The 15,100-nt window shown below is 39.8% G+C and overlaps 1 protein-coding gene across 7 annotated transcripts in view; it reads right to left on the reverse strand.

Moving 5' to 3' along the window:
- Window positions 1-3,926: 3,926 nt before the first annotated feature.
- Window positions 3,927-15,100, reverse strand: part of LOC110371968 (trithorax group protein osa) — a 42,338-nt gene continuing 31,164 nt past the window's right edge. For 4 of the 7 annotated variants that reach the window (XM_049852346.2, XM_049852343.2, XM_049852345.2 and 1 more), the window contains 14 exons: window positions 14,622-14,818; window positions 13,615-14,534; window positions 13,284-13,538; window positions 12,821-13,104; window positions 12,162-12,359; window positions 11,555-11,702; window positions 10,987-11,310; window positions 10,462-10,579; window positions 9,965-10,041; window positions 9,467-9,584; window positions 7,747-7,878; window positions 7,190-7,348; window positions 6,250-6,323; window positions 3,927-4,835 (listed from right to left, as the gene is read on the reverse strand). In XM_049852346.2, the coding sequence (XP_049708303.2) occupies window positions 4,716-4,835; window positions 6,250-6,323; window positions 7,190-7,348; window positions 7,747-7,878; window positions 9,467-9,584; window positions 9,965-10,041; window positions 10,462-10,579; window positions 10,987-11,310; window positions 11,555-11,702; window positions 12,162-12,359; window positions 12,821-13,104; window positions 13,284-13,538; window positions 13,615-14,534; window positions 14,622-14,818 (3,124 nt within the window). In that variant the 3' untranslated portion in view covers window positions 3,927-4,715. The remainder of the gene's footprint in view (window positions 4,836-6,249; window positions 6,324-7,189; window positions 7,349-7,746; window positions 7,879-9,466; window positions 9,585-9,964; window positions 10,042-10,461; window positions 10,580-10,986; window positions 11,311-11,554; window positions 11,703-12,161; window positions 12,360-12,820; window positions 13,105-13,283; window positions 13,539-13,614; window positions 14,535-14,621; window positions 14,819-15,100) is intronic. The other 3 variants (XM_049852342.2, XM_049852344.2, XM_049852347.2) reach the window with 3 other exon arrangements.

Raw genomic sequence — 15,100 nt, forward strand, 5'->3', positions numbered from 1 at the left:
TATTCATTCATTACACCAAGACAAATATCTTCCTAACACTTGATTATAGCTAGACGATTCCCATACATGTAATCCATTTATAAAGCCCATTTTAAAATTTAAATGTTTGGTTATCAAAATAGTTATTTATACTATAGGAATACTAATTTTCGTTGATGATTATAGACGTGTTGCATTAATGTCGTAACAAAGAGCACGTTAAGGTTAATGATTCAACGCGGCAGCGCGCAATCCAATGACGTTACTTTTTAGCTAGAAAATGTTATTACGTATTCTAGAATTTATTATAGGGAAAAGTAATGTAATAGCATATTGAGCGTTTAGAAAGTGAAGTAAAACGTGCGTTTTTATTTTAATAGTCGTTGTACAAATCGTCATATCGATTTCTACTTATTATTGGCGCAATGACCGGATTAACGCTGGACTGAACCGCGCAAATGATATAGGTACTGATATTAATTTGTCAACGATCATGCTGTAGAGAATGTCAAAGAACAATTTAATATAATATGTACGTGGAGGATCAAAATTATGGATTTAAAACAAGTTAGTTATGTAAATAAGCGACTACAAAATGGCACACAATTTACACAGATGTAGTTTAACAATACCGATAGCAAGTACAAAATTATTTAGAGTAATTAGAGTCAAAAATAAATATTGATGATATTTTTATAAGTATTTAGTAATTTTTTTAAGAGATAATTTCTGCCCAATTAACGCATTAAATGCCCAAATTAATAAACAGCCAAAGAGTCATGATTCAATTGATTTTCTGACTGAAGTGGATCTAGCTCCTCAGACCTCCATTTTAAGTTCACGTTTGATAAGCGGTTTCTTAGTTTGGGCCTTAATGCGGCAATCCGAGGTCAAAGTTTAGGACGCAGTCCAAAAACTTTTATATGTACTTGGAAGACTAAAATTCTCCAATATTATGATTTCACTGTCTCTACATAAAATTATTATGTAGAGATGAGTCCCGCTTGAAGTTAATTTTTATATCAAAGGCATTCAAATTTATTGTGTAGGCTGATTGTCCATCTCACGATGAGGGCGCGTGGAAGATGCATCTCATACGTACGTACCGGCTCTAAATTCGATGTAGATTAATTATTTACAATGATTCAACTATGTATAGGCTATTATCATATTTTAATGGAATCTATGTGTTTGCAGACTTATAGACATTAATCCATATTTTATGCATAGTCTTTACTAAATATTTCAATTTCAATATTATTAATAATCGTATCATATTACTTTTTAAAAGGTGGCATTGAAAAAATATTCTTTATCTTTAATTTTCAGGCACCGATGCTTTATTTACGGCATGACTTTATTATTTACATTTAACAGAAAATTAAACGGTTTAATCATGCAATGGACGTGTTTCAAACGTTATTATATAGTCTTGATTACATAAACTAGTTATGTTACCGTATATCTGCAAAAAATATAACATTTGTGTACATCAATCCTCGTCGAGATGTTGTAAACTATGTAAGTGACGGCATTATATGCTGTTTCATCTAGCGACCAGTTACGAGTAAATAAATTTCGTTACCATATATTTATATATTATGAATGTATTAGACACGACTACTTCCTCGCCTATTTGCTTAAATTTCCATGTAACAAGGCCATCACTTGTACTTTATTGGTTTGGAATTTACTTATTACCACAGGACTCGCCTCTCTGAAACCATCGTGGAATGAATTACGTTGCTATGGTCTTCAGATTGCGTAAAGCTTCGTTTTCTCACTATCTATAGACGTCAACTGAGCCGAACTTGTCCAATTTTATCAACGACAATGACAAATTAAATTGGTCAGTGGCCTACACAACATTCTATTTATTCTGTATGGTATAAAAATATTTTTATATTATTTCATAGTCAGATTACTTGTTTAACTTGACTTGTGGTTTATCTATACATATTTTGTACGTTCATTATTTAGTTATAGCACATCACAATATACTTCTTTAATGTATCTACACCCTATATGTTATGGTTGGTATTTTGAAAAGTGTTATTGGAAAGTAATTAATACATTTAAGGAAACTTACTTATATTTATGAACTAAATTGAGTGAACCCCCGAACTCGTTTAAGTACTTCATGTCGATCAAGTCCTTGCCATTAATGGAATACATAGAGAGTGCAACAGGTATCAATCGGTAATGTATAACAATTCCTGATCAAAACATAGTAGGCGGTAGCATGTACCCTAGTATCAAAGATCGTTGTGCGCACCATCAATGTGTGTTTCTTGGGATTGCACCGTTAATAACGCTCAGGCTATGGTCCCGTATATAAAAATAATGGAGCAACAACTGCGCTAAACGTTCTACCAATGGGATAATATTAAAAATTTAAGTTACACATATTAGACCGTTATTAGGATACACACCACACCCAAAGGTCTTAGCCATATTTTAATATTACACTTTAAAGTTACCGTATATTTATTATTATTAGGTAATATTGTGCAATTCTAGTACGCTTAATTGTTAACGTCGAATGTACATGCCACTTCAAGCAGTATTAATGTATTTATATATTTCCAATGGTTACAACAAACAGATCTAAAATTACATGCTCACACAACATGTTGGTAATCTGTAACCATTGATGCTGCTATGTTATTTTTTTTGTAATATTTCAAAGAAAATATTTTTGTATAATTTTGCGATTCAACATTGTACTGCCTGAAATGGCGAAGTAGTAAATACTGCTAATTTCGTGCCTAAAGTTTAATTTATAGTTACTAATAACGACATCCAACATTGATGTTTTTCAACATTAACCATCCACCGTAGAACTAAGAACAATACGCACACAGTTAATAACATTCAATGCACTTAATTATAAACATCATTTTGAAGAAACCACTAACTTTAATATCGTAAATAAACTACCCAAAGGAAATATATTTCAAATATAAACAACGTTTATAATTAAGACTGTGTCATGTACGATTAAAATGTCCTTACCATAATGTCGATTACTTTATCGGCAGCAAAAACGTCGTGTACGAGTATGTAGCACGATGATACGTTTATGCGTATGTGAAAGTTAACAATGTACATATTATTAGCGCACAGACGTTCATGTATGTACCGTTACGATCGTCAAATGCTATCTTATCGTTAGCATTATTTGCAACTATTTAACGCGAATTAGTAAATTTTGTTTGATTAAAAAGTACATTCCCGACAGATTAAATCCATGTTAAAAAAATCAATATTATTTGAATTTAAGAGCTTCCTATATAGCCCATTCTAAATAGGTCTAGATAGCAGTGGACCTACGATTCGCAGGATTTAATTTTTCTGACTGCTGCAAATAGTCCTAACGGTAGCACATTGATCGCAATTCAATTATGTTTATGTCAATCTCGTTGTGGCACGATCCACATGCCATATTCAATACGTATCAAAATTTAAGTCATCATATATTAAGATATTCATCAAATCCAATATATTTTATGCACGGTGTGCCAAGATAATCGATACACTGAATTGATAAAAATAGAAATTAAATTTATCAATTCATTATCACCCTTTCTTATTTTCTATTTATAACAAATCCGCGCCTATGTATTAGTTAATTTCATCGACCAAACAAGGGGGTTTTACTCTTATTGTAAGACGTGGCAAATGTTATAATCACAGACATTTCAAAGTCATAACAAGATAAAAAATTATATATTTTCGTCACGTATTTTCATAATATAATATCTAAAGGGCTTTATAAAATGTTATTTATACACTAGGTATACATACTAGATATAGTTCCGTTGCCAAGTATCGTCAACAATATTTTGGCTCAATTTCATGAAACAAAAAAAACAATCACTGTGATTATAACATCACTGAGTCATTAGTTAAAATAATAGAAAACAGGTATTGGAAAAACATAAAAAAATATTTGTAATTATTTAATCAATTTCATAATTGGGCTGAAATTAAAAGAATATTGTACCATACACGAAACACAAAGAAATATCATAACAAAATATTTACAATAAAGCAACAGCTATAATTTAACAACATATTATTTACACGTAAAAATAATATTCTCCATAAGAGAAACATTTCACTCGACGTCTCGTCATCATATACTATAATACAAATTACTTTGTCATAACAGGTAACATCTGACTTTCATACTATAATACATAACGTTCACAACGCCAAAATATGTATTTAATATTTCTATACAATATTGCACGCGGTATATTTCTATTGTACATTGTGTATGTGTACTGGGCGTACGAGTCAATTAAAAATTTTTAATCACTATTTTTTTTCCATCACAGGAAGCTACGAATTTCGCATCGATTCGTTTTTCGTTAAAATTAGAGCGTAACTAAAGATACATACATAGATACATATTTATACAAGACCATACCTAAAGTTTCTCAAAGAACTTAGAAGTAAATATATCATCAACGAAACGATTTTATACAACTCGAAAACATCACTAGCACTACTAGACTACATTATAGATGTCTATAAATACGCGTATGTACTATATTATTCTCACGAAGTGAGATTTACAGCCGCAGAGGTACCACGTAGACCGTAACTCGGAACGACGACGTTCGTTACGTTGGAATCTAGGGATCGTCGATTAACGTCCATCCGATGAAGCGAGAAATTAATAAATGCATAATTCAGCCGAAGACGCGGGGCTGCAGCGGCGCGGGCGATCACTGCGACAGCAGCTTCTGCAGCAGCGACGCCTTACTCGCCGCCCCCGCGCCCGCCGCCCGCGCCTCATCACCGCCCGCCGCCCGCGCCGCCTCCGCCGAGCCCGCCTCCGTAGTACTCTGCGCAGACCAAACGCACGTCAGTGCCAGCACCTACCACGCTCATCGCTATTGTCTACTTCCAACTTTGGCATAGTCGTTGGGAATCAAATGACTATTTATAAACTGCGCCAAATTAACATTTATAAGAGCATTATTATTGAGAGTTGAATTATAAGATCACCACACACTTTCATATTAACTTAGTGAACCCATCTTAAAGATTCCAAAAAATGGGTAGAAATGTGCGCGTCCTTATTACCTAATTTAAAAAAGTAAGTGCTGGTATGCGAGGATCAGAATAACGCTAATTTTCGTTTTGTTAAGGTTATGTAATAAATTCCTAAAGCGTCAACTTATACCGAATAGGACGAATTGATTACTCTAAAGAATTGTCAGAAATTAGAGCACAATAAATTGAGCGATTTAAAATTTATAACGCTTCATTTTCTAATTTTGGCATTTTAAAATAATTAACAGCGTTTTTTTAAAAGCAAAGATAAATGTAAATGCTATACACGAGAAACGATCAAAATATAAATAATTGTTTTTCTTACTGTACACAGTAGCAATTGAATTTTTTTTTTAATACCACGTCTGACCAAGGAATAAAAATGTCTCAATCACCAATCATTATAATCCATTCCATGTCATAAAGTTCATGGTACAGTTGAATAGGTATTTTTACTATTCAATTTGTATTTGTAGAAGAGTGTATAAAAAAGCATTTAAATCCAAGTAACTAAGTAAAACATTTTGATCGCTACTCGCACATCGTCTAAAAGGATAAACCGATTCAAGTCTCAAATACCGCCATGCAATCGTCTCCTGAGTATCTACGTAATCAACGAAAAATGTTCTAGAACATTTTAGAAGCGGACAATAAGCGAACTATTGCAAAAATATAATGCTTTTGTTTTATTACTACAACGTCACAAAACCTTCACCACACTTCATAGTTTGCGCATGCGATTTCTTCCCCGATTTTGTCTAAGCTTAACCTTTAGAAAGTTAAATCCTATAAGCCGGTGAATAATATTAAGATAATTTACGTTTGAAATAAGGTTTCTAAGAAAAAAATATTTGAGATGATTATTATTAGAATTAAAATAGTTTTCACTAGTATAAGAGACATTATTATACATCACATCACAAAAGCTTGTTCAAAGTTCAGGAATGTACCAATTTGAGCTATTCTATACATGTTTGATTTATACTTCAACTGCGAAATCAAGAATAGGTAAATGCGTACGAAGCTAGTGTAGATAGCTGACCTTGGTACATTTCTCTCAGCTTCTAGTTTGAAGATGATCGACAACACACGCAGCAGAGCAGACGTAATAATCATAGGTAGGTCTACAGAATAATGAAAACCTATAAAGTAGTGAAGTGGCTAGATGATATTTTGTATTCGCTGAACGCGTCCCAAGCTTACCGGGGTGCTCTGTTGCGATTCCCACGAATTAGTCGACGCCGAGGACGCTCGGCCCCCCACCACACTGCCGCCACCTACGTACGTACACACGTATACATTGGCAGTGGTTATCCCCTACACTGACAATGCTTCAACAGTACGCGCTACCGAGAGCAACGTGCCTATATTGTTCCCAAATACTCTGGATAGGAAGGGGTATATCCGACTACTTATGAACAACATTTTCATTACAAGGCATAACCAATATTTGTAATGTTTTAAGCAGAGCTCAGTGAAGGCACTGGTTATCCCAAGCAGGTTAGATTTTTCGTTTTAGGCGGACTAAAGAGTAAAATTAAACACACACGTACGTTTTAACTACTGTACATTAAGATGACCTAATTATCACCTAAGTTTTAACTACCTATATAACTAATATAAAACTCACATACCTATTATTGCTAAATGAAACAAAACCAAAATTGACACAAGACACAATCCTTCTTGTTTCTCAGTTTAAAAATGTTATCTACGAGACATCTTTTACTTTCTAGTGTTGTTCTCCAATGAAAGGAATTATTTTCCTAAATAATTCCTATTTTGGATCACTCATGGAGCCCTGTGAAAACGCAGCTTGACACATACATGTAGGTATCATTTGACGGGCTTTCAATATAACCCAACATTATTTGCCTATGAACTATCATTATCTCACGTTCAGACCGGACGATTTGATGGGGTTGAATATGTCCGAGGTTACATATTACCTAATTAATTTCTCATTTACCTTTGTGTCAATTTTATAGTATTTTATTTATTGGCGGCATTTACATCCGGGAAGGAATACTTGTTAGTAGCAAAACACCCTATTTAGTTTTAGCACCAGTGAGGGAGTCAAGTTTGAAGTGGGAATAGTGGTGGTTCGGGGCTGAGGAGGGAGGAGTGCGGGGAGTGCGCTCACCGGGCGGCGTGATGTCGTAGGCGATGAGCGCGTCCATGTCAGGCGGCTGCAGCGCGTGCAGCTCGGGCCGCGCGCGCGCGCCCACCACGGCGCGCAGCTCGTTGCGCACGTACTCCGACGTGCCGCCCGCGCCCGCGCCGCCGCCGCCGTTACCCGCACCTACAAAAAACACTCTTATCACACCGCGACCTTTCGCTTTTGCCGCATCCGTTCCACGTAACATGAGTCAGAAACTATTAATCAATTCCTACCTTTGCCAGACCCTACCACGATGCATTCGGTTATCCGAGAGTCCGGTTTGTCGCTCTGTCCGATGCGGGACCATCGAATAACTAACGTGTTCCGCATTCATATCAGGTAAGCGAAGGTTTTGAAGCGCAGAATGCAATAGATTAATATTAATCATGCAGAGCGATAGATATCGGAAGAGAAACTTTGGCTACGTAGATTCGACCACTACTCGGTTGCTTACCTCGGTGGCCGACGGGACGATCGGCATCCAGTAGACATTAACGCAAAGGTCCTGAGCGAGTGTGGAGGCGGTATGCGATACTCACATGCGTGGTGGTCGAGGGTGGGGTGCGGCGCGTGCGGGTGCGGGTGCGGGTGCGGGTGCGGCGGGCCGCAGCGCGCGTAGTCGCCGCAGTAGCCGGCCGCGCCCGCGCCGCCCTCCTCGTAGTAGCCTCCCACTGCCACACACGCCGCGTTAAGTACTACGGGCAAGGGGCACTCCGCGGTGACCGTTGCCCGACCTACCTAATTCGATGCGCCTGTCCGCCGTTACGGCGGGATTGGGGAATAAGGGACTCGAGGTGGAACGCGCGAATACCGTGTCGGCCGAGCGGCACCGACGATATGATGACCGACTCGCTTTAATCACCTCAGCGGTTACTAACTCCAGGTAAGTTAGCGTTCACCGCATTTTTCTTGTTGTCGCTACTAGACTTGCATTCATAAGATTTTAAAGGTACCGGATAGTGAAGCCATAGACATGCAATTAAGTTTTTTGTCTAAGATTTCTGGAAAATTATCCAGATACGGCAGGACACGCTATTACTAAATTTCTACGGGACATGCTTTTCTTTTTTTTCATGCTCTGAAGTATAAAACCGATTGGCAAATTTCTAATCTATGATATCTACAAAATTTTATGTATCATTATTAGTTTTACTGGAAAGCCGTACAAAAAACCAATGTATAATAAATTGTATAAATTCATACTATACTTAATTAAATAAATATCTGATCACCTTATTAAAAAAGATAAGCAAACTACTTCCAAAACATAAGTAAAATATAACCACAAGACCACCCCTCTCATAATTTTAAAGTTTTTTGATTTTGACTATTTCGATGCGCACGTTAGTAGTATTTAATTTGATGTTAAAAAAAGGTAACTTTTATGAAAATACTTTATTTACTTTCAATGAACGAACGATCTGTGCATTTTGATACTTTTGAGGAAATTCCATTATGTTCTGATATTCATAATGATTGATGTTCGGACTTTGGACTGTTCAAAGAATCGAAATACACAGTTTCATGTTTCATAAAATCAATGTATAACAATTCTACATTCGTTGGCGCATCAGTCTTATATCAAGTTCTTATGTATTAAGAATCTGATATAAGGCTGTAATATCTAATAGTTTTGCGCAAACGAGTGTACAATGTTAATAAGGAAGGCGCACTAGTGACTTTTGTAATAGTGACAATTTATTTGTATGTAAATTAAAATCAAATTGTAAAATACATTAAGAACCAATATGCAATAACAACTACTTTTGGTTGTCACTAAGACAAAGGCACTGGTATGCGCATGGCAGCGTGATTATGATAGCTCTCGTCATCGCCTTGTAAGTTATCTCTTCAAAACGGAAATATAGATAGCGTCTGTCCACGAAGAAATAAATGACTAGCGGAGATGTCATAACGCAAATTTCATAACAAAATAACGCGCCAAAATGCGGGTGTTCGGGACGAGGAACGTTACTCCGCCCTCATACACATTTAGAACCTACCCATTTTTAATCAAATCGCCAATCAATAAAGCCCAATCTTTTACAGAATTATCCTGATTTGACAAGAAACCCGAATGCCTCGTTAGCTGTAGTAACAGATCATCGCTGTACGTTACTTGACCTACAAGAACGCACTTGACCTATATGCCTTATGACATCTCCGCTCATCTTTCCTTACTCCGTGAGTCTATCAGAGTATCGTAACCACACTGTAGTTGTGATATGTGTGTGTATATGTGGTGTGTATGTGTGTTACCTAGATGCGGGCGCGGCGGGCGGTGGTAGGGCTGCGCGGGCGTCATGGGCGTGTGTAGCGCGGCCGCCGTATGCGTGGAGACGCCGCCGCTGTGCGAGTACGCGCCCGAACCCGCCACCTGCAACGTCAGACGTCTCTATTTACTTACACTTGTCATGATCAAGTGCCGTGACTTACTTTAACTCATAATAATATTAACTAAATCAGTCTATATTGTTTTCTAGATTTATCTCAGGAATAAATAACTGGAAAAGGAACTGGAAAAAACATATCACTCGTACGGAATAATACAAAAAAATATAATATCAAGAAATAGCAATCTAGATATTCCATTTTTTGCGGTGTTCCAATATGAACCAGTTTATTAAAGTTATAACGATGCCTCTCTCTCAGATTCTTTTCAGTTTGATTCTTTTCACATTCATTATGTCGAGAACACACAACATTTTTGACCGATTGAAATATCAATGACAGAAGTAAAATCGTATCTTTACTTACACTCAACTGTCGGCTGAGCATCGGGTTCTGTTGCGACGTGGTTATTTTATTTGTACCGTAATTTGGACCCATTTGATCTGGAAATAAACAAGTACGAATATAAATCAAAGAATTGACATAATAAATTGTTATTGTATTAACATAAATCATGTGTCTTGAAATCTTAAAAAAAATATATAATCAAGAGACAGTGAAGAAATATGGCCGGCGATATTTTCAAGATAAAGTCACTCTTATTGATTTTGTATTTTATTCTTATGGTGTACTTATATAATATAGATTTTTTATATATCTGGCCTGTGTATTTATGAATTGTATTATGTTTTTATTCATATTCATGTTTTATTGTTACATAATTTACTTTTTGTTCCTATTTATGATTTCCCTTTAACCTGATGGTTGACTGTACTTTTTACTTTTTGTACATAAAGTATAAATACACAAATAAAGTGTTTTTGTTCAGTATAAGTAGTTGATAGAGATTAGTTGGTACTCACTGTTCTGGTGATACATCTGATGGTGATAGTCCGTTCGTGTTAAAGCTACATTAGGGGGCGTGGCGGAAACGAGGGCGTTGATAGTCGAGCCTAAATCAGCTTGAGGTTGCTCAGCAGCCTGTGGGCAAACATTATAAATTAGATTTTTGACTCTTTGGCTCACATTATTTAATTTACCTAGTAAGTTGTTTGCAAAAATATTGGCACATTTTGTTTTTAGTAACTTTAAGTATAACTATTGCGTTGCCTCTTAACAACCACTGTTTGTAAGTCAGCAAATTTATTCATGTGCGGAAAAAGATCTTTATTTTCCTTATTCTTAGATTTTTATTAGGGGTGATAAAAACTATAAGAATTCAAGGCTCAGAAAATTATGTCTGTCACAGCCTTTTTATCGTCCCACTGCTGGGCGCAGGCTTCCTCTCATATGGAGAAGGATCGAGCGTTAATCACCACGCTTACTGAATGCGGGTTGGTGAAAATTTTGACACTGCAATAAAAAAGCAACACAAGTTGAGATATTACCTCAGGTGATACGAGCATCTGCTGCGTTCGCTGCAGCTGCAGCAACCGAGCACGTTCTTGCTCCACCAGCGCCCGCGCCCGGGCGGGGTCCGCATAGCCCGGCAGGCCGCACTGCAGCGCCCGCCAGCGCTCGCGCGGCTCGGGCGAGCCCGGCGACACCGGCGCGCCGTACCCGGCCGGCGCCGCCCGCGGAGCCGCGCCCGCCGCCACGCCGGGCCCCGCCCCAGCACTCGGGCTCGAACCCCCAGGGCTCTTACCCACCGCCTCGTATTGCATCAAGCTTTGTCGTATCGCATTGATCATCGCGTTTTTCTCTTTCATTCCCTACAATATGACATTTAAAAAAAATTAAAATATCAACAAAATGGCATATGTAGTTTTGTGGGGTTTTACGATTATACCTACGGAAGCGCCTATGTGCAGATTAAGCTATTTGTAACCAATTGTAACTTCAGTGCAACAAACACGACTCTAAGATTAAACAAACACATGTTTTACAAAAATATCAACTACACAATTTTTTTTTCAAATAAAAAAAATAAGTAAAGTGAATAATTTGACTACGTACCTGTCGTTGCCGCACATTAACATCGGGCTGAGGGCGGTCTGCGTCGGGCATGTTTTCGATCACCTCGTCCAGAATGTCGGACAGCGTAAGATCACTCGGTACCTCGCTGTCACCAGCAGGACCACCTTGAGGTCGCACGTTATTACTTCTGTAATTAAAGTGTGAAATCAATGAGACGAGAAAATACAAACATAAAAATTTACAATTTATTTGCTGTTTTAGAAGTCGGTATCAAGAATTTATTTCATTGAATTTCCTAAGGGCCTGTGCATAACACGTTTTGAGAATTAAAATAATTTAATAGTGTATTCGCTCGTCCAATGTTAATGTACGACTGGTATGTATGTATATGTTGCAGTAAGATAGATGAAGCCGTAACATAGTTATACGAAAGCGATTCTTTAACATCTCACTAGGAATATAGTTATAAAACGGTCCAAGTTCGGTAACATACTTATATTACTAAATTAAGTTTAGTGAAATAGCTTTCGGATTGGAACATTAGTTGGTATACTGAAAGATTGGTTACCCAGAAATGCAATACAGCTTTCAAACATTACTTTGAATGATCCTATACCAAATGAAAACTTGTCACTTTTATACTAACGTTGTCTGTTGCGGCTGGTTGTTGTAGACGTGTCCGGGCGCCTGCTGCGGGTAGTGCTGCATGGCATGCGGCGCGGGGTAGCGTGCTCCGGCCGCCAGCGCGCCGCTCTGCAGCACCATCTGCAGGTGGCTCGAGCCCAGCGCCGCGCCGCCGCCCTCCGCCGGGACGCCGCCACCGCCGTTCATGTTGTTCGGCCGGCTGCAATATTACGACACTGGTTACGAACTTATAAACAGATATCAACAAAACCCGCCATGGCTGCGGGATTGTTCGAAACCCTCGGAACTGGTACATAAAGGGATTAAGAAGGAACATGGTGAGTTTTCATCATTAGAAACCCCACAAATAAAAATATATAATAACTAATCTACGGCTTAATAGCGACGGAAGACAAGAAATTTATGGACTATGCGTACATATTCAACTCTATTCGCTGAAGAATTGTGGGCGCAATTTTGCAGCTCTGCGTGTACCATTGATGAATGAATACGGTGGAATCGCATTAACTTTACATATAATAAAACACGCGTATACTCCTGAAAGACAAGTAGCTGAATGGATGCAATACAAAATCGTCAGTTTCTATGGGAATATGCTGAATGGGGCTGAGTGTACATGGCCCATATCAGCAACAAGTACCTATTTACAAAGAGACTTACTGGTTGGCTCCGGTCAGTATATTGGACAGCGTGGAGTGCAAATGTCGTTGCGGCGGCATCTGCGGCGGCGGCGGGGGGCGTGGCCGCGCGGTGGGCCCGTAGGCGCGCAGGTTGGGGTTGGGGAGGGGCAGCGGCGTGGTGGGCGTGGTCTGCTGCCGCGCTAGCAGGGATACCAGGATCTGGTTCTTCTGACACAGCTGGCTCATGCCGGGGCTGCTGCTCGTGGCCGGACTCGTGGCAGTCGATGACGCTGCCGATGATGCGGGGAGCGCGCTCGACGTTACCTAAAGTTAATGTACAATTAGATATACTGATCTATATTTCAAAGAAGAAAGGGTCCACCTTAGTATTCAAATCCATAATTGCCAGTTCCATTTCGGTTTGGAAGAAATTCTCGTCGTTAAAATAATTTCCAAAATGTTGTCAATAAGAACATAATAAAATCTTTGTGACTAATAAATACCTGCTGGTTTTCAGGCGTAGCCCTTTTAGGATTACTAGGGGCTCCTTTGTTAGTTTCTTCGAACTTGCGTTTGACTCCGGCCATTCTTTCCATGTAATTGTCGCTGTTGTCCTGCTGTCGTCCATTGCCAGACGGCCCATTACTACTAGAGAGCAATTGGGATAGCAGAGCGCTTGGTTGGGACACGCCTCGGTTCCCGTCACCAGAATTTCTTCGGTTCTCCTCGGCATCCTCGTCCGACTTGTCATTTAATATCTAAGGAGAGTAAAGTTGTTTGTAATGATATTTATAACTGGTAGTGAGGTAGCGAGTTCGTGATAAGGAGACTCACCCTGAGCAAGACGTCGGAGTTGTTGTGATGGTGCTGCGGCGCGGGGTGCGGCTGGTGCGGCTGGTGCGGCGCGTGCAGCGCGTGCGGCGGCGGGCGCGGCTGCGCGGAATGCAGCGGCGACAGCGCGGCGCTGGGCGTGTGCGGCGTGTGCGGCGTCAGCGGCGTGTGCGGCGTGTGCGGTGTGTGCGGCGCTGACGTCTCGCTCCCTGTAGCCTCTTCGTCTTCTTGCTTCAGCAAATCTTTTAGTATACGGTTGTTCGAATTCACCGCACCTTCGTTTCCCGGCATTGGTTTCTTACTAAGGAGACTCCGAAGCCTATTGGGCTCCTCGGCCGGCTGATTTGAAGGTGGTCCCTCTCCCGGTGTCGGCGGTGCCCGCGGCGTTAAGGGTTGCGAGTGAGTTTCGGGGACACTCTCTTTGCGGTCTTTTGAGTCTTCACTCGGCATTTCGCCGAGCAAAGACGATGCCCAAGGTTCCAGGTCGAATTCACTAAGAAAAGGATTGCCATCATTGGGACTTATAGGTGACCGATATCGTGGTTCACACGTAGAGGATTCTCCGTTTGCAACAGACGTCATGAGTGGCCCGCCAACTGGTGGCCGAGGACCGTCTGTTTCGAGGAGATCCATGTCTTCGTCGCCCAGGACGGTGTGCGTGGACATTATAAAATCCGGCTCGCCCGACGACGGTTTCGCTCTGAATAGACGTGACCGCGCTACGACTCTGAAGCAAGGTCTATCAGGAGCGATACGCAACCGAAATGGTTCACTGATAGCTGGCGGCGCGGGAAGACACACGGCTTCTTGTAAGTGCGCGGCTACACGAATACGATCACAATTCTCAACTAGTTCCAAATAACGAGTACCCACCAGGGGTTTAGAAGTGTTTATTAAGTTTTCCACTCCACTTAAATCACAAACTGAAATTAAAAAAAAGTTGGGTTATCAGACAAATGTAAGGAATTCCGATCAGGATTGGATTTTCACGGTGTGGTGTAATGACTTACATAAAATAATGAAGTTACAATCCAATCTGAAGACGATGTGATCGGAGTGTTTGGCGGTGATGGCGGGCGGGCCGCCGTCGCCGGGGAGAAGTGCGGCCGACGCGTCCTCGCAGCGCCGGATGACGCACATGACGGAGCCGGCCTCCTCCGAGGACGAGCCGCGCACTGGCGCAGCGTGGATCACGCACTCCGCGTACCTGAACAACGAAAACAATCATCTTACAACACAGTTCTCATAGTTAAAGCAAATTCAACTTACCCTTATGTATAAAAATAGAATATTATAAGACTCGTTTATTAAGCCATAATGCGTATGTTGTTACTGTTGACTCACAATTGAAATCAGTAATTTGCTAATCTTAAACCACCTATCTGCACCTGATTATATCTGCTAATAAGGCACGCCCCACAGCAAAGACATATCATTAAAGCTGACTACTGCACATTCTAAGTTAATATGTAAGTTTGAATAGTGGTCC

This window comes from Helicoverpa armigera, chromosome 6, assembly GCF_030705265.1.
Source record: "Helicoverpa armigera isolate CAAS_96S chromosome 6, ASM3070526v1, whole genome shotgun sequence".
Taxonomy (NCBI): Eukaryota; Metazoa; Arthropoda; class Insecta; order Lepidoptera; family Noctuidae; genus Helicoverpa; species Helicoverpa armigera.